A 20,536-nucleotide genomic window follows, 5' to 3' on the forward strand; every position below is an offset into this window, starting at 1 on the left:
GCAATTATACTCCAATAAAGATGGTAAAAAGGAAAAAAAAAAGATTTAAGATGAAGATTTCAAATGCTGGAATAAAAAAAAAAAAGATACATTAAAAGAGGCAGCTCTGGATTATGGGTGATTCTCCCCTTTGCATGCTTCTCACCTAGCAGAGCAACCTCCCTTAGAATCACTTGTGTTCTGGCCTCCCTCAGTAGACCATGTGCTGTTTCAGGGTCAGTTCTGTTTCCAACTCATCTAGCTGTGCTTCTCTCTTTACCCCACCACACACACACACACGCACACACACACACACACACCTTCCAGCTCAGTGTCTGGCATGGCCATTCAGGAAGTGTTTAGTGGAAGAAAGAAGGAAAAGGAAGAGAGAGAAAAAGAGCCCAGGCAATGCTTCACGTGGTTCTGAGAAAGGAAAGATCGTGTGACCTAGAGAGTGGCTGGTGACACCTTCCAAGACGAAGTGGGGTAAGTGGCCTTGTCATGTAATATGGAGTCTCTCCTCCCACTGAGGTAGCCAGTTACTGGACACAAGACTTTTCTCTGACAATCTTTGAAATGATGAAGTACTTAGAAGATGTCACTGGCCTCTTAACTTTGGGAGAGATTTTAGGGGAGAAAAAAACTCTTCAGAAAAAAAAGAGGAATTGTGCTGCAAATATTAGTGAAGCCATGTCTATACGATATATACTGAACCCAAAAGAAGAGAATGATTGTTCTAGGCCGTGTGACTGGAGCACAGACGTATTAGGTCCTTCACACTGAGCCTTCTACCAAGAGAAGATAAGAAGCGCTCAGTAGCTACAAAGCAAGCTATGTGCTCACTTCTGAAAATCAGAAAAGGGCATCCAAAACCTGTCTACAGCTCGGCATTTTTCCTACAAGGATTTCATGAGAGGTTTCACGTGCATGTGATTCTCACTAGCTTTAAAGAGCCCTTGAGGTACACTGGGGACATGCATCCCCCAAATTCAACCTTCTGTTTCAGCCTAAATCCAAAGTCTCCATTAACACCTTCTGTGGCCTGCAGAGGTGATATGACAGCCCCACCATCACAAAGGTAATGGGGGAGCCAGGAGGAAAACTCAAGTCTTCTGTTTCCATTTTTGTCCTGTTCACTACAACAGTGTCTACAAGCAGTTTTGGCGGCCTACCTAGAAAATACTGCATCACTTTTAGATTCTTCTCAATTTTTCATCTCTACTGTTTAAGTGATCACACAGCATTCTATGAAAATGATAAAGAACAACTTAAGCCCTTTGAAACAACCGCAATGCCAACAGAGTTGCAGGAGAGAAGTTCAAAGCCCTCAGTCCTGGCCCAATTCAGGGAAAGCAAAAATATCCCAAGTTGCTTGAAAGAAAGATGGCAGCTCAGGCAGTGACCACAGGCGCCCAGCAGCTGCATGCAGTGTTGAATCCAGTCTTACGTACAAATGGTTTTCGGTTTCTTTAAGCCACCACACCCTTCCACTGAAATGCAAAAGTGAAAACAGGAGAACCAGTCTGGTCAAATATGGGGAAGGGTGAGGGAGCTGAGGAAGAAAGCAGATTCTCCCCGTCCTGCCCCCAACTCCCCAGCAGCCTCAGAGGGATCTCTGTGGGACAGTGTGAAACCACCACACAGGAGTCATAGCTACCCAAGTGACTTACTGAATGTGCCTTTCTATTCAGGCGCTGGGTCTCATGGAGTGTTTTTTGTAGAGAACTGGTAACACATAATTTCCAACGTGAGTATGAGTTCCGCTAGATTTAATACAAGGAAAATTGTTTGAAAAGCCTAAGGAGAACACATCCAACACCAGTCTCCTCAGAGTTCATCTCCCCTCCCACCCCAGCTGTCTGTCTGTCTGTCTGTCTCTCTCTCTCTCTGCCTCTCTCTCTCTCTCTCTCTCTGACACACGCGCGCGCGTGCACACACACACACGCGCGCACACACACAGAGAGAGAGAGAGAGAGAGAGAGAGAAAGAGAGTCTACATTTCTGTCTGTAATGCAAAACTATTAAATTCTCTCAGGGAGATTTCCTTTTAGAGCTACTACCTTGGGGAACCAAAGATAGGTTATAAATGGGCTTCCTACTAACCAGGGACAAAGGCCACCCTTAGGGGGGTGTTGAGCCAAAGCAGCAATTTCCGTGGTTAAGGATCGAGGCTAAAATGATTATGGATGTGGCTGGAGTCTGCCCTACCAGCTCTGAAGGGAATGAAGCAGTTGCAGGGTGTTTCTCTCCCAGAGACTTCAGTGTTCCTACACAGTGTTCTCCAAGTATGGCCCTGGACTGCCTGCACTGGGTGTTTTTTAAAATGCAGAGGGACTTCCCTGGCGGTCCAGTGGTTAAGACTCCATGCTCCCAACGCAGGGGGCACGGGTTTGATCCCTGGTCGGGGAGCTAAGATCCCACATGCCATAGGGTGCAGACTAAAACTAACTAAGTAAATAGAATGCAGGTCCCAAGGGCCATCCAGAAGCGTCTGATGCACAGAAGACTCTGAGATGGAGCTCAGGAATCTGTATGCTTCACAAGCAACCCGGGAGGTCCTGATGCAGGGGGTCCGGTGACCATCTTTGGAGAAACACTGCCTCAGAGGTCATTGTCCCTTTTAAACTGAAGTCTCCCATTCCTTTTTGACCACACTCTCTCAGAGTTTATGTTCTCCAAGGAAATGAGCATCAGAGTAGCTAAACAGATGATTTTGCGCAAATGGCATGACAAGACCTCTCAGCTGTGTTCCTTGAAACCCCAGTATATGCCCTATGAACATGGCTGCAGACCCTAACACAAGGAGTAAGGAGAAATGGGTCCCCGGCACCCTGAGTCAGGACATTGCTGGGTAAACTCATTCTAAACCCCAGGGGCCATGGTAAGGAGCAAATATGTTGATTACCGTCGTTAGGAACGGCGACCAAACCAATGTTAATGATGAAGGTGCCAATTCCACCCTGAGCTCCCCACCTTGGGTGTGGGAGGAGAGGAGTGGAAGAAGCCAACCCGTCATCCAGACCAGGTTAGAAAGCCTCACCTCGATCATCTTTTTATTCTAAAATATTTTTCTTCTGTGCCCCAAAGATTTCTGTACTGTGTTAAGGACACGTCTTATCCCTATTTCGCATTGGAGGAAACTGAGGCTGAGGCTGGTTAAATGACTTGCTCAAGGTCAATGGCTCATAGGCAGCCTATGTGAATCCTAACATAGGCCTTCTGATTCCAGATGTCTTCCAGGACACCAAGCACTGAGACAGCACTGTGCTCAAGGAGGTTTATACAATGTCCTAGATACAGTGTCCTAGAACTCACACACCTTGCATCAGTTAGAGACAATGTGGTCCCTAAATCATAACCTGTTTCGGATTCCCTAGAGATAATATAATGCACCCAAATTCTGACCGTTCCAGTTTTCAAAAAAATCTAAATCTGAATGAGATAAGATATTGTCTGATAATATAAAACACCCTATAATACAACAGTTGTCACCCAGAAAACAATATTAAGTTAACTATGAAAGTGAATTGTAAGGCATATAATGAATGATTTATAGGTGAATGAATTATAGGTGAATGATTTATAACTGAGTAAATGTTCATTCTTCCCACTCAACTTCACAATGGCCCTAAAGGGCATTTGCATTTATGTTCTGTTTGTAAATGACAACAGTCAACCCGAATTAGCTTAAGTTTTAGAAGAGGAAGAAATATATTGGTTAGTTCATTAAATTACTAATTAACTAAAGAGTTTTCTGGCATGGCTAGGTCCAGAGCTTAAACAAAGTCATCAAGACTCAGTCTCTCTATCTGTACCATCTGTTGACTGTACTTTCATCTAAGCCGACTTTCCCCCAAGCCGACTTCCCCCCGTCAGGCAAGCTCTCTCAATGCAGCACACTCTGGAAGGTCAAGGCTTAAAACAGTTTAGCAGCTCCAGCCCCTTGCTATTCCCTCACACTTCAAGCTCTGTAGAAAGTCTGAGGCTCCCTCCAACCGTGCAGTAATTAGAAATATGCAAAAACAAATCATTTCTTCTCTCCTCCTTTTTTTCCTAAAATAAGTCGCCAAATTCCAGATTAAAATGGTCCTAATAAACCAATTCGAGTTTTTTTGAGCCCCAAGTTTGCCCGGAACAACTTCAACAGTATCACCAGAAGGGGGCAGCAACATACAGTGCTCCAAGAAGCGAGGACCTGAAATAGAAAAAGGAAAAGTCAGAAAGCCCCAAGCACGTAGTAAGAGTAAATGCCTGAATCTTGAAATAACAGCCTTCTGTCGTGATATTTCTCTGATCTCAAGTAAGTGTCTGCAATCGTCTATTTGGCTAATCATCATATTAACGAACTATATCATCTCGGTGTTGCCAGAGAGGTAAAAAATCATTGCAGAACTGTTCCAGCAATGTCTGTGTTCACTATCATGCCAGGGGGTGTGGGAGATAGGTTGTCCGTGAGATCAGTAGTGGATTGGAGAAACATGTAAATTTGGGAGGGAGAAAACCTCTTTATTGGGTGGTACGTACTCATTTCTCTAGAACCAATCAGACTCAATTAGTGAATGCCCGTTACATGGTAGATTTTGCTCATGGCAAGGGGACTATAACCAAGGTGCATGACTCCCTAGGCCTGCCTTCAAAGGATTTATAATTTGTAGGCAAATACACCTCCTCAGCTACTTTGTGTTAGGATGTTAGTGCCAAATGCATGGCAACTGCTTACGTAAATGCATAAATTGAGTATTTGCTAGGTGAGTGTCGCGCACGGTGTGAAAAGCCCTTCACTGCTCTATTAATCCTCCAGTCACAGTAAGACCCAGGTGAAATACAGATGAAGACTCTGAGTTCTATATATGACAGCTTCTGAGAGCTGGGATGGGGCCCCAGGCCTATGTGACCCCACCCAAAGCTTGCGCTCTTAAATCCTCCGTTTTAGAAGAGACTGTTATTCGTTGTTCTGCTTATTACAAAGCGTAATACATGTCCACTTATGAACATACTCTGAGTGGCTTTATGTTTCCCTTGAAGCCCATCAAGACCTTGCAATATAAGGAACAGATTCTTCAAACTATATGCGTGATCAAGAAACCCATGTCGGGCAGAAGTTTTCATCAGGAACCAACAGAGGGCAGCAATAGATAAATCAACCAGTAAAACGTTCTCCCGTGGACTCCCTTTATCTTGCCACTGGGACCTTCAGGCTGAGGACTGTGGGAGATGTGTGCAGGCTTTGAGAGCGCCAATTTCTTACCAAAAAAAAAAAAAAATCAGACCCATGGAGAAGGAGATAAAAAATGTCCCCCGCCGGGATCAAAGTTCACTTAGGAAATGTCTGTTTTAATAAAGGGAACTAAGAGATGAGGGATGTGGCACTACTTCACTAAGACGTTTGACATCCGTGGATGGTAAATACGCCCCTGAGCTTTTAGCCCGAAGCCTGAAGGAGTCTTGCTCTCCCCCGGGCTCCTTGCAGACAAGCCAGCTGTAGAAATGCTAAGTATCTGCGCTGGGTCTGGATGCACCGAGGCGACAGGAACCTGAAGGCTGGCCTGCAGCTGCAGAGCCCGCGCCCAGCACTGACATGGGCCGATGCCCGTGTGGGTCGTGAGGGCCACACCAGCGACAACAGCCGTGCCGTGCAGGGCTGAGGATGGCTCTCCCATGACTGGCACCTAGAGATCGAGCATTCATTGCTTGTGACAGCATGTCACTCCTGCACTTGTCTGAGGTGAAGGGAAGACTTTTCAAAGTGACCAAAAGCACTCCTTCAGTGGCAAGGGGGAGGGTGGGCTGAGACATGCGGCTCGGTGCTGAGAACTGGCCTGCAAAAAGTAAAATACTAAAATAAACGGAGGGCATAAATAAATGCATAAAAGTCCAGTCCCTAACTTCTGACCGCAAGGCCTGTGTCAAGTCTGAGAGCTTGACAGTCTCAGCCAGAGCCAGGGCCATAGTCATATCAGGTAAAAGCTAAAAGATTGCTGCTCTGCAACCAGTTTTGACCTACCCAAATGTCAGTTTCGTGTAGCTCAGCCCAGTTAAACCAGCAGCAGTAATGATAATAGCTAACTTCTGTCCAGCACTTCCGAAGCATCCGGGAAAGATGCTAAATGCATTCTACTTATGAACTCATTCAATCCGCACAATAAGCCAGTGAGAAGGTAGGTTCTCAGATTATATCCATCTACAGATCAGGTAACAGGACCAGAGAAGTCTTTTAACTTGCTCCAAGTCACACAGCCAGGAGGTGGAAAAACTCAATTTGAACCCAGCTCCTGAGCGCAGGGCCTCAGGGGAAAGGACAGGCTTGAACACGGAGGGTTTTTTTTCAAGGAAAATGGGCTCTAGAGAACCAACCTCACAATCTGTGCTTTTCTTTTTTAGGTGAGTCAGTACACGTTTGCCATGTGCAGTTACCGGGAGAAAAAAGCGGAGCCTCAGGAACTTCTCCAACTGGATGGCTACACTGTGGATTACACGGACCCCCAGCCAGGTACCCGCCCACCCGCTAGGCTGTGAACCCATAAAAATCTCCCCCTTCCCACGTGAACATTCAACTAGCATTTTCTGGGCACTTCCTCCCTGTTGGACACTAAGCCACGTGGACGAGTAAATGCCATTCCAATCAAGGGCTTTGTTTTGACTCAAGGGATCCTCATAAAACCAAAATGAAAACAGAATACGTTTTTCTTCTATGTAGCTGTGCCCATATCAAATTTGTACTCCACCCTAGAATGTTCAAAAGAAATTCCTGAAAAATAAGTCCTACATGTACACCAACGACCTTGTGTGTGTGCATGTGTGTGTGTGCGTGTGTGTGTGTGTGTGTATGTGTGTCTTGTTCACCAGTGATGTGTGGGCTTGGCAGGTATTGCGTCTCCACGTCCAAATAAACCTGTCCTGTACGTCCACATTTGTTAACTACAATTCAAAGTTAGCTGATGGTACTTGAAAAGAAAGTCCTCGCTAAATGGTTTTTTTCCTAAAAAGACACTAATCTACAGTGTAGACATCCAAGCTCCTCAACCTTATGTAACTAAGAACCACACAAACGGTAGTATTTCTCGTAAGTTCTACATTGCATAAGTTCCACATCCTGCCCCCTCACACCTCTCCCCCCACCCATTTTATCTTCTTCCCAGAAAGAGATGAATAGAAATCCGCCTCAAGGAACCTTCAAAATGGGGGGGAGGGGCGGTGCGAAATCATTTCAGCATATTAATGAGCAACAGGCACCAACAGCCCTCTCCCAGAGAAGTTTATTTTTATGCCAAATCTGCACAAGGAAAGCATTTCCAACCATACTGCATTATTTGGCCCAAAACCTTTTTTTCTACTCCCATATTGCTCTTCCACATGCAACAAAATACACATAAAGGAAAAACAGAGTCTGAGAGAAGATGGGGTGTTAACCTGGAAAGGTGTGGCTGGGAAGACCTTTGGCCCAGCCCACTTAGGAAAATTAGCAGTGGGCTTCAGAATCCCAACCCGGAGTGCTTTGGACCAGCCCCGCCTCCTCAGACTTCTGTAGATAATTAGCATCCTGCCAGAGCACAATGATACAGAGCTGACCACGTAAGACGTAAACTAAAGGCTCTGCCTGGAAATCCCTCCTCATCAATAGAACCTAAGTTCGAGCCAAGTTCGTGCAACAACTCATGGAAAGGATGTGGCCCCTGTATTAAGAAAGCAGCCCTCGTGGCATTCTGTGATGGTTTGGGGTCTCAAACCATTGAGTTCCCTTCAAAGAAACAGAGTCCCTCTTTCCTAAGACCTATATTTTCAAGTGGGAGACTCAAGGACCAATATGAAAAGGAAAAACAATACCATCTTATGACACTACCTTCTTTTAAGCCAGTTTACTATTCCTTTCCTCTACGTGATGGCATTTGGATTTTACCACAATCCACCAATTATATGGGACCCGGATTATCATCTCATTTTGTAAAGGAAGAAGAAGAGCTGGGACTTGGGGTCTAACCCATCACACCCTCTGGCAGCCGCAGTAAAACATAGCTCTGTGTACAGCTATAGCAAAGCTAGAGTTGTTATTTTATCATTCAAATGCAGAATTCTCTTCCTACAGTGGGGAGGGCAGGAGTGGGGAGAAAGCTGTTCTGTCTACATGCAAAAGGGGTAACTGTGCGTATGTATTATAAAAGCTTCTCTTCTTTTTTTCACATTGATCCCATGGGATATAATTTATAAATTCCTTTACCAAGGATGTCAATGGAAAGTAAAGTGATTATGTTCTTGAGAATAATAAGCAGAATCCTCTCTGCCTTTCCGTGTGCCAAGTCCTAGTTATTTTCGAAGCAATGTTTGATTGAAAATGGAGATTCAAATACTCCCAATCGTCATGAGAAAAGTCTAACCCAGAATTTCTTAAAGAGTGCTTATGGAAAATAGGAGTTCCTGGACCCCGAACCTAACCAAGAACCAGAAAGGGGAGGGCAGAATCCTATTTCAACAAGCACTCTAGGGGATCCTTATGTATAGTAAGGTTTGCCAGCTGGAGATCAGGGTAATGCACAATTTAGCCAGTGTCTTCAGAGATTTGTGGAGTCTCTCCCTCTGCTCCCTGAAAGGTGAATGTGCACCTGGAGCAGGACTTCTGGGTCCACCTGTCCCCCCTCTCCTCTCGGCTTTATCCTGGATGTCAGTGGAACCAACTGGTGGAGATGTTTAGGGGGCAGGTAGCCTTGTAGCATGGACATCCTTGCCTTTGTACCAGCCTGAGATCCAGCACTCATCCGGACATAATCACTTGCTCTAAATCAGCTCTACCTGTTTAGGGTCCTTGAAAGATTGGTTTGGGGAACTGGTAAATAAGTGTAAGTAAGTTTTACATTCAGGGCCATCATTTTAATCAAAAGATGAAAACACTACACTTTACCTTTCCCTGGGTATGGTTCGAAGAGTACGCAACAATCTCTCAATTCCTATTAGATCGAGTAATTAAGTCTTCAAATAGGATATTCATTCAGAATAATTCATTGGCACAATTTAAACAACTAAATTAAATCTTTGACAACTCAACTTTACCATAATAAACAGACCACGTCCATGTGTGTTGTTGGAACGGCAATCCCCAGCCGGGAGCTGGCCCACATTCCTTGCCTGGTCTGCCTCCATCCGTTCCCAGACGTGTCCTCTTGTTCTTGACAGGTCAGTACCTGTGGGGTATTCCGTGGAGAGCCCAGGCACTGTCACACGTTGCATTTTGCAGATGCTGTCCCCGACAACTGCTGCCTTGCCCAGGACAGCTGCTTAGGAGCACGTGTTGATGTTCACATTGCCTTCTCCTTCCTTGGTTTTCTTTCAGCTAGTTTCTCTGCTCTCTCCTCACCCTCAATGGTGTGTCCTTGGTCTCCCACGCTTCCTGGAAAAGCTCTGGTGCTCTCCACTGCTGTCACTGTCCTTGCTTGTGCTGCTATAGATGTTTCTGTTTGCCCCACTCCCTCCACGATTAGGCTTCACTCTGTTGTGAATAACTGATCCTCTGCGAGCAGTTACTGTGTGCAAGGCATGCTGTCCGGCTCTGCAGCAATCCGGCACAATGCTTACGGTCACCAGCTCTAGAGTCAGACAGCCCGGGCTAGAAACCCAACTCTGATGCTTACAGCTCCACTTTGTGTTCGTGGGATAGTTAGCTCCTTCTCTGTGACTCAGTTTCCTCATTTATACAGTGGGAGTAAGAGTACTTGCTTCCCAGGGCTGTTGGGAGGGTTAAAGAAAAAATCTGAACACTTAGCATCTTTCCATCTCTACCTCTCTACTTCCCGAGGCAGCCCCATGAACTGACTTTCTGACTGTAGCTCCAGGAACACAGTGTCCCTATTCCCAGCTGTGGGCCCTGGCAGACGGGAGGTGGTGGGGCAAGGAAAAGGACCCATCCAGTGATGTCTAGCCTGCAGATCACCTACGGTATCATAGTAGCTTATCCCGAAAGTTACCATGAGACTAGACTACGGGAGCTCTACTGACCCCGCTCTTCCTTTTAGCTCCTTGGTACCCACTTTTCAGGGGTTAAAGCATCCCTCAAGGCTCTTCTTCCTCTCTCACCCTGCAGAATTTTCCTTCTTGTGGTTGTATCCATTCATTTCATCAGGTTTTCCCAGCTTGCTAACTGTACATCATCCTGTCCAAATCACACATTTTAAAACTCTCTGTAAGAAGTGAACCAAAATATTCCTTCATAATCATAACCACCATAATGGTGCACCATAGACCCTTCATATAAAGATGAAGCTATTTATTTTCTAGAATCCCTGGCAATTCTAAGTGCAAAACTACCAACACGTACCCACTCTTGTGGAATAGACATTAGAATTAACGTTGTCACCAGAAATCTTTTCCAATGCAAATGTCATACAGGTTAGTGACTGGGCCTTGTTGGAAATTTAGGGATGCTAATCACTCTGTTTACTCCCCTTTCATCTTTAAACTGATAACTGGTGGGGGTGGGGAGGGGAGGAAGGATGAGGAGCCTGAGGAAGATATGAAGCTTTATTTATGGACAGACAGTCCCAGTAACCACAAAATACAGGCTTTTGGAATATGTTGACAGACACAATGTCTCTCTGGCCTGAGACCAAAGAGAGGCTTCTGCCTACTTCTCTCTAAATTTTAACCTTGAGAACTGCCTGTGGGACAAAAATGGGTCTGTAGAGCATTCATTCATCCAACTTGTATTTGTTGAGTACCTACTCTATGCCATGCACTGTTCTAGGTACCAGAGATGCAGCAGTGAACAAAAGAGACAAAAACTCCCTGTCTTTAGGAAGTAAATTATATAATTTGTTAGAGGTGCTATTTAGCTACGGAGAAAAATAATACAAGAGAAGAGAGGTGAGTAAGGAGAGGTAGAGGTCAGGGAAGGCCTGAACAAGCATGTGACATCTGAGCAAAGACACAAAGGAGGGGAGGTTGTGACTCATGCATATATCTGGAGGAAGGGTTCCATGCACAGGCAATGTCATGTGCAAAGGTCCTGAGGAGAGAACACACCTGGAGTGTTCAAGGAGCAGCAAGAGGCCAGCATGGCCATCATGACTTGGGTGCATACAGGGGCACGTGAGAGAGAGAGTAGTAGGAGAGGATGGTAGAAGTAGTGAAGGGTCAATTCATGTGGGGCCTTGCAGGCCCTGTCAGAACCTAGACTCTTCCTCTGAGTGAAATGCAGAGCTACTGGTAGGTTTTGAGCAGAGGGGTGGCATGCCCTGACTCTTATGCTAAACCGATTACTCTCGCCCCCATCTGGAGAATCAAGTATAGAGAGTGAAGATGGAGGCAGATGGATCAGATAGGAGGCGATTGAAATAATCTAGGTGAGAGATGAGCATGGCTGAATTCAGGGTGGAGGCATTGGAGAAGGCAGAATGGGTCAAATTCTGTTCTGACGTCCTGAAAGTAAAGCCTTCAGAATTTCACTGGAATGGGCAGTGAGAGAAAATCAGGAGTCAGAAAGGACCCCGAGGTTGTGGACTTGAGCACCCAGAAGGATGAGGTCAGCTTTACTGAGATGGAGAGGAGGTTTGGGGAAAACACCAGGAGTTCAGTGTTGGATGTGATAAATTTGGGGTCTCTTTCAAATATCCACGTGGAGAAGTCAAGAAATCCACTGGATGTTCAGGTCCGCTGTTCAAGGGAGGTGTCCAGTGTAGAGCTAGAAATGTAGAGACCATGAGCATATCCATGGTATTTGACACGATGGCCATCACGATGGGGGATTGGGTGTAGATGAAGAAAAGAAGAGGTCCAAGGACAGAAGGCCAAGATGCTCCCATGTTTAAAGGTCAGGAGGAGGAGTGAGAGGAGGAGGAACCAGCAAACAAGACTGAAAGCAGCAGCAAGGGAAGGAGGAAGAAAATCAGATGACCTGGAGCCAAGTGAAGAAAACCTTTTAAAGAGAATGGAATGAGTTGACGGATGGAACAAAATGAAGCCTTTGAGTTCATCATCGGACTCAGCATCGGGGAAGAAATTGGTGACCTCGACAAGTTTCACTGGGGCTGCAGCCCGATCAGAAGGGCTTTAGGGCTTTAAGAGGAGAGAGACCCTTATTACTTGAAGTGTGGTCATCCAACTGGCACCATCAGCATCATCTGGGAGCTTGAGTAGAAACGCAGGATCTCAGGTTCTAGCCCCACTTACTGAATCAGAAGCTACATTTTAACAAGATGCCCAGAGAATTCACATGTGCACCAAAATTTGAGAAGCCCTGGTAGAGATCCACTTACATTGTAAAGAGAAGAACAATAGGGCAGTAGCTCAAGGGAGAAGTGGGGGTCAAGAGATGTTTTCGTTGTCTGGTTTGTTTGTATTTAAAGATGAGAGAGGGCTTCCCTGGTGGCGCAGTGGTTGAGAGTCCGCCTGCTGATGCAGGGGACACAGGTTCGTGCCCCGGTCTGGGAAGATCCCACATGCCGCGGAGCGGCTGGGCCCGTGAGCCATGACCGCTGAGCCTGTGCGTCTGGAGCCTGTGCTCTGCAACAGGAGAGGCCACAACAGTGAGAGGCTGGCGTACTGCAAAAAAAAAAAAAAAAAAAAAAAAAAAAGATGAGAGAAATAATAGTGTTATTTATAGACAGATGTTTACCCGTCCATTAGGCAGCTCAGTTGACAGCTCTGTCTCCAACCAAACAAAGATGGCGGGAGACAAGAGCTGGGCTCAAAATGCCTCTTGGACACCATGGCCCCACCTTGTGGTCAAGTGGGTATCAGATTTCCCATCCTACAGTCAGATAAGTGGCTCCTCCCTTCTGCAGCCCAAGAAAAAGCACAGAAACTGCCTCTCTCAGAACTTAGTCCTGCCAAGAACATTGCAGCTCAACTTAGCAGTTTTTTTTTCCCTTTTAACCCAGGTTTGGAGGGTGGCCGAGCCTTCTTCAATGCAGTCAAAGAAGGAGACACCGTGATATTTGCAAGTGATGATGAGCAAGATCGCATTCTCTGGGTCCAAGCCATGTACCGGGCTACCGGTCAGTCACACAAGCCTGTGCCCCCAACCCAAGTCCAGAAACTCAACGCCAAGGGAGGGAACGTGCCTCAGCTGGACGCCCCCATCTCCCAATTTTGTAAGTAAATATGCCATTTGTTAAAAATAGCTCTGTAGAGTAAAGTCAATCTTTCAAAGTTGAGTTAGAAAATCTAGTTGCTTTAACATTAAGGATTCACAAAATCATGTTTGCTGAAAAGAAAAAATAGTGACTTCAGAGGGGGAAAGTTGGGACAAAAATGTTAGATGAAAGTAATTTTAAAGTGCAATACTTGACATTTCCCCCTAAGGACTAAACAAAGAAAATATATTTTAGGTGGATTTTTATCTCTCTGTTTTGGTGAGAGTTTAGAATTCACAGCCAAACATGTATTTGTTTGAGTCCTTCAAATATGGTAGATTATGTATGTCCTTGCCTCATTTCTTCCTATTAAAAGTAATTGTAAAATAGGGCTTGATTTGAAATAAATTTAAATCTGCAACTTAGAACCATTTAAAAATAAATGATGACATTATCACATGCAGTGGAAAAAAAAAAAAAAAAAACCACGGTACCCATTCTGAGCTAAAATACCAGAACCCAAAAATGAAACTTCCTCCTTAAACAGCCCCAGTTCATATTCCAGTCTCTTCCCCTCTTACCTCAGCATCTGCTTTAATTTCTTGCCCCTTTGCCATGCCTTCTTGCTACCTACATTGGTTTTTTATCTTGCAACACTTCAGACACACAGGGTCAGATGAAAGACAGCATATGCTTGGAGATGCTTATTGAAACAAAGAAAATGGAAGCACTGACAACATAAGGCACCAAATTAAATAATTCATTTTTTACAAAACATGAACCCTAAATAGAGATGTTACGGTTCTGAATAACAGGTCAATTAGGAATAGCTCGGGTACAAGGCATTTTTAGCAAAAATCATGGTGAGTCCTGACTTTAGCATGGAACCCACTGATTCAGTGTAGTTCACTGAGCAACTGTCTAGATGACAAGACATTGATGAGGAAGACAGGTGAGATCCCTGCTCTCAGGATACCTACAGCCCAGTGGGGAAGTCTAGACAGTAAACAAGTAAAAAAAATGAGTAAGGTAGTTTCAGACATTGAGAAATACCATAAAGAATGTCATGCAATGGTGACTGAGTGGGGAGAGGGAATATAAGTCAGATGATCTGAGCTTCAGCCCAAATGATAGGGAGTCAGCCCCACAAAGATCTGTGGACAGAGAATTACGGCAAAAGGGAAAGCAAGTGTGAAGGCCCCTCGTCAGAAATTTGACCTTGAACACAGTGCTTTCACACTGTCTCTCCTCTGTTGCTCTTAAAATATGGATCGAGGGCTTCCCTGATGGCACAGTGGTTAAGAATCCACCTGCCAATGCAAGGGACACGGGTTCAAGCCCTGGTCCGGGAAGATCCCACATGCCACGGAGCAGCTAAGCCCGTGTGCCACAACTGCTGAGCCTGCGCTCTAGAGCCCGCGAGCCACAACTACTGAGCCCGCCTGCCACAACTACTGAAGCCTGTGCGCCTACAGCCCATGCTCCACAACAAGAGAAGCCACTGCATTGAGAAGCCTGTGCACCACAACCAAGAGTAGCCTCCACTCGCTGCAACTAGAGAAAGCCCACGCGCATCAATGAAGACCCAACGCAGCCAAAAATAAATAATTTTTTAAAAATATGGATCGAATAATTTTGTAGCTACAGCAACTAAACAGAGAATAGTCTCTTTTCAATGAATTCCACTGCCATGTCTGTTTTTATCTAACAAGACTATGTTCTTAGACCTTGTAACACCTTTACTGATGGGGAAAAACTCTTTTTGGTTGACAAATACTATCCATCAGGTGCTCCCAGGGATTCCTGTCCAGTACTGATGGCTTTTTTTTTTTTTTTTTTTTTTTTTTTGCGGTTCGCGGGCGCCTCACTGTTGTGGCCTCTCCCGTTGCGGAGCACAGGCTCCGGATGCGCAGGCTCAGCGGCCATGGCTCACGGGCCCAGCCGCTCCACGGCATGTGGGATCTTCACGGACCGGGGCATGCACCCGTGTCCCCTGCATCGGCAGGTGGACTCTCAACCACTGTGCCACCAGGGAAGCCCCTGATGGCTTTTTAAAGGAAGATGCATTCCCTGTGGGACCTTGTACATAATCACACAATCATGTGGGTTTCCACAAAGAAAACCCTGAAAGAATAAGGAATAAGTTGAGGAGGGACTCAGGGGAAGAGGGACAGCCCTTCTGACCATGACCACCACGAAGTGTCCTACTCTCTTTTTTCTCTAACATTTGTGGCATTTAAGTTTGAGAGCAAAGAGAGAGAAGGAAGCATCTCTTTTTAAATGGTTTAGTCACTAGTTGAAATAAAAGCATCCCCAGTCTTTATTGAATTAAAATAATTCCTCTGTAATGGAATCCCTTCTTTCACCTTGCCTGACAGTCTCCTTTTAAATAAATTTAGAAACAACACATCCCATTATATTCCTCTGAGATGGAATTAACTGTGTATCAGGAAAAAATTCCTAACTATAACCACCATCTAAATCAAGCTCATAAAACATGTGTCACAGGTGATATTTGGAAAATCCTGGTTTTATTTCCAAATAATCTCCACTTCTTCTGAAGTCATTTCACCTTACATTCAGTGTCTTTGTTCTATCGTCTGCCAAGATTAAGAAATTACTACTTGGTTCTTGGTTTTCTCTCTAGTGTAGGAAAGAGGATGGACATTCAGGGGTAAAATTAAATGGAGACCAGACACTGATTTTAAAAAGGAGCTTAGTAATGGAGGCTCTTGAAAAGGGAATGGATGTCCCTTCATGGAAATACACACGGGCTCTCGATTTACATTTCCCTCCGTGGGTAGGATCCGTTTAGCTGTGCAATTAGAATCTAGTCATTAGGCAATCAGCTACAAGATTCAGTTGAGTACACACAAGCCTGAGGTATGTCACTATTCTAGTCGACAGAGGGAACTTTTATTAAATGGAGCATCCAGAGAAAAATTCTAAGGGTTCGAATTTGTGGGGTGGGGTAAGTAATGTCATTCCTAGAGAGCATGTGAGGTAGGCTGAGAGATGAGTGAGAAGGTCAGGTAATTCATGCATCTGGGATTTATCAGTACCTGGTGGCAGAACCACCCTGTTCCTTATTGTTCCCTTAATCACTGCCCAGGAACAGAGGTTCTCTAGAGAGTATGAGGACTACTTTCCTTCTTACCAGCTTCTGTAAGAAGGAAGCCACCACTTTCAGCCATGCAGATTGTGCCCTGCAGGAGACACTTCTCCCATAGACAGAAATGCGAATGGTGCCTCCTGAGTTGTGCAGTGCCCATTCTGCACAACTGTACACCATGACCCTGCAGTCAATGACAGTCTTTACGCGGAGCTTCAACCCACTAGTGTTAAACCTAATAATCCCATAGTTACTTTACTACCTCTGAAACAGAGCCTCAACTGCTCCAGATTCTATCTAATGCTAGTTTAGGCACTTAATAAAAACTGCAGCCAGAGTACCCGCAAGTGAGGCTGTGTTCCCATACTTTAGAAACCAGCATCGGAATCCAGTCAGGGTTTAACCAGACCAACCTTCTGTATCTGATCGTTTACAGTTAGGGGTATTTAAAACCCGTGAGAATGATTCAAACAGGAGCCAAGAATTTTACATTGTGTGGTAATGCACTGAGTAGTTGTGCAAAACAATGAAAAATGGCTGGGGGTAGGGGATAGATCATAATTTGTAGTGGAGTCTGCCACAGAATCGTGGTTACATAACAGTTACTTCAAAGCTGCATTTAAACTGGTAAATTCAAACCCTCACTATTAAATAGATCAGGCTTTACATTAAGTCAGTCAGACTTACAATGTTTATCCAGACATAACGTAACCAACTCATCCAGATTTGCCCAAGTCTTGCCTGGTTTTAGCCATTAAAGTCCTCTGTCCCAGAAGCCCTTTAGTCCTGAGCAAACTGGGATAGTTTGGTCACCTGATACTACAAAGTGAGATAACAGAAAAATGAAAAACAATTACAACATAGTAGTAAAGTAGCAAACTTTGATCCTTCACTGACACTTGGTTCTCAGTCTATACCTCGATTTATTTTGTCACGTCACAAACGTTAAGTCAATCACAGACCCTCTAACAAAGGGAGTGAAAACAATCAAGTATTGCATTTTAAAAAGATCTCCCTGACTTCCAAAAGGTAAGGGTCATTGTTAAATACTTAATTCTGTACACATCTCATCAAATCCCTGTTTTTGAATATTTGCTCAAAGTATTTGCTGTTCTTGCAAGTGAATGATTTTTAAGAACAACTTTTCTATGAGTTAACTTTGTAATCACTCTGTTAATATTTACATGGCAAAGGGAAGCTACAGAGAAATGGGATAGGTTTTTTGGATAGAGAAAAATAAACACTCCAGTCTTGTCATGTCGCTGTCTGCTCAAGGGAAACTTGAGAATGGAATATTTTACAGTTTGGGATACTTGAGTGTAATTGTGAGTTTATTTGGGTCTTTCTAAATTCAGTTTAACAGACTTCTGGGTGCAGATTTTATTTTTTTTTTCAATTTCGAAAGCTTGATTTCAAAATGAAAAGACACGTCTAAGAGTGGAGTGGAGTATTTGTATGGAATCGGAAAAACTGAAAGAAAAATAGATCCTGCTATTCATTAGTTTGTATGTGACTCTACAATGATTTTGGGAGGGTTCCACCAAACTTGTAAACCTTTTTGTTCTTTTGTGGTTTTTTTGATGTGTGTTGCTGTTGATTTAATTTCTCTCTCTTTCTCTCTTTTATTTATTTATTTTTTTGGTTAAAACTTGAAAAAATTAAGGCAGTGCCTAGCTATACAACTTTTTAAAACAAATACTTGTAATTTTCCAGTTTTTTAAGGCCAATGTTGCTTACCTTGGAAATGACGTCCAAATCATTGAGTTGAGTGTTGCCACGATTTATTCTGCCAAGTGGCCTCTCATTGAAACACCCGATCCCTGCGCAATGTGTTAGAGGAACAGTGGAAAATCAGTGCCTCCGTTCTCAAGAGTGCAGGGGGAGGGGGTATTTTAAGCTTTGCTCTTTGGTCAATGATTGATATATCACTTGCAATGAGTCTCATACTGATGTCTGTTTCTCAACTGATAAGTGTTAATCACATCATAGATCCCTAAAGTTGGATGTCTTTGAGAATGGTTCTAATTTTGCTACCACCTGAAGAGTCTTCAACAGTTAGGGGGATCTTGGTTACTATTGGTTTGGGGGGGGTTGACTTTGGTTTTTCGTTTTGTTTCATTTATGTTTTCTTGTTCAATCTTTGCTCAAACCCAAGAACTTTAGCTGCTAGGTTAGAACTCCTGTCTGCTTTCCTGAGCCTTGTTGCTAGTCTTTATGTTATTCTGGTTTGTTCCTTCTTACCCTGCTAACTTCTAGCTGGACTGAAGGGTAAGTGTTCCCCTATAGCTAGCACAGCTCAGATAATCAGACTAGATTATCTGACACCTGCAATGTGCTTCCTCCCTCTCCTCTGAAATCTTCCTCATGTCTAGACTTTGTAGTAAAACTTTTCATGTTATTTTCCTGACCGTAGGTCTGAAATGTCAGCTTCATACTGAAACTAGGATGCATGTGATGTGTGCATAATTGCCTCCTCTCCTTGGCTTTCATATTGGCATCAAATGATCCTCTGAGTAAAGCCAACCATGAACATATCCTAATTTTTTTTTATTCCAAGAATATTAATGAACGTCACAACAAAATGGCAAATAATGCCTTTGTTTCGTGGAATTCACAGCTACCTGACTGCTTAATGCCTGAAAACAGATCATTTTGCACCCTGATGATGTGTTGCTATTGTTGTTTTTCCTTTCCCATTCCAAAGGTTAGAATGGTCAGCGAACCAATGGTGTGGTAACCACGGGTACCTTAACAGATAGAAGGGGGGGTGGGGTAGGAAACCCCAAGATGTTAACTGAGCAAGACTCCAAGAAATTGCAGAACACAATAAAGTAAATTCATTACTTGAACACGAAAGAATTCATCCTACCTGGCTTGAGGGTGTGCTCTAAGACCCAAGAGAGGATTAATTTTGAAAAGAGACATGTAATACATGCAGCTAGCCCGCACAAAAACAGGACACTAAGGACCCAATTGAATTCATGTAGCTTATTCACAGAAGCTTCAGATTCACAGTCTCACCATGTCATGGAGGGTTTTGACCTCTGGTCTCAAATATCTCTCTGCTGCTCTCCCAAGAACAATGACAACAATAACTTTTTAGGACATCATTTGTATTTGTATTCATTTTTCTAAAAATACACCTGTAAGAGAAAAAAAGAAACTTGAAAACATGAAAACATCGTTCTCTTCACTATTTGAGTTATTAATAAAAGAGAGTACACAGTTCCTTTATTCATAGAGGAAAAAGCTGTCCACCAAAAATGTGTTGAGGGAAAACTAGACATTAGAGGGAGCTAGAAAAATTGGTCAAGAGAGCAGGCAAATATGTACTTGAGTATTTTGAATGCGAGCTTAGAAGTTGTAGGTCACATCATTTCTCCTGACCATTTAATAATAGTCCTTTCTTCTTTTCGTTTTTTTCTTTAATTTGCTCTCTATCCCTCCTTTCTTTCTTTTTTCTTTTCTTTTGCATAAATGTACCCCTGGCTAGCAGACAGATTTTTTTTTTTTTTACCACTTCAAGCAGCTAATTTAACTTTCCTTTCCTTTCCATGTCCGATGAGGCATTTTTAAAAGCTTACCATAGAATGTGAACTTTGTGGGCTTTTAGGATTTTGCTATACTTTTTTTAAAGATTAAAAGAAAGGATGGATGAATAGATGACTGAATGAATTTTGTTCTAGTGAATTTACATGTATTTGCACAACAATGCATTGCTATCCTGGTAGACTCCCAAATAGTTGTTTGCCTCAATTCCTTCTATAGTTTTGTCTCAGATTTTTGCTGCATCTTCTTGTATTGTCAACTTGCAGTTGCTACATTGCAGGAATGCAACATCAGAGAATGAATTCAATATTAATTTGCGTGACCCCAAACCACACTGTGTATCACTTTCCTTCTCACTCTAAAGTAAATGACTTTTTAAAAGAATAGTCTCTCACAATCAGGGCCAAAATTTTCCAAATACCATGTTAGGATGTCAATAGATCATCTTAAATGAAGGGTCACTTCATTGTTAACTGCTTCAAACACATTTAACATACTATTCACTAATCAGCTGAGTATTTTCATGACCTATAGTGATTTATAGGAAGATACATTATTAGTCAACTATAGAAAATTTGTGTTTGCTCTTATTACAGGGACATAAAAATATTATCAAGTACTGTGTAAATTAATTGAAAATGTAGTAACTACAGCAGGGAAAATTACAAATCATTTATTGGTTTTGAGATCATTGACAAAAAATTCTGTTATGATTTTTACTCAAAGCATTTGTCTTATGAAGAATTATAAAAATGAACATTGAAATAAATACCACATGTTTATCCCCTTGGGTGTATTGCCAGAGATTTCTGCAAAATGCAAGGTGGACCTTGATAGC

General features: G+C 43.4%; 1 protein-coding gene across 20 annotated transcripts in view; it reads left to right on the top strand.

Annotated features, from left to right (window-relative positions):
* CADPS (calcium dependent secretion activator) overlaps window positions 1-20,536 on the top strand; it is an 804,342-nt gene that overhangs the window by 630,813 nt on the left and 152,993 nt on the right. For all 20 annotated transcript variants that reach the window (XM_060307918.1, XM_060307911.1, XM_060307913.1 and 17 more), the window contains 2 exons: window positions 6,361-6,469; window positions 12,843-13,055. In XM_060307918.1, the coding sequence (XP_060163901.1) occupies window positions 6,361-6,469; window positions 12,843-13,055 (322 nt within the window). The remainder of the gene's footprint in view (window positions 1-6,360; window positions 6,470-12,842; window positions 13,056-20,536) is intronic.

This window comes from Globicephala melas, chromosome 11 (genome assembly GCF_963455315.2).
Source record: "Globicephala melas chromosome 11, mGloMel1.2, whole genome shotgun sequence".
NCBI classification, from domain to species: domain Eukaryota; kingdom Metazoa; phylum Chordata; class Mammalia; order Artiodactyla; family Delphinidae; genus Globicephala; species Globicephala melas.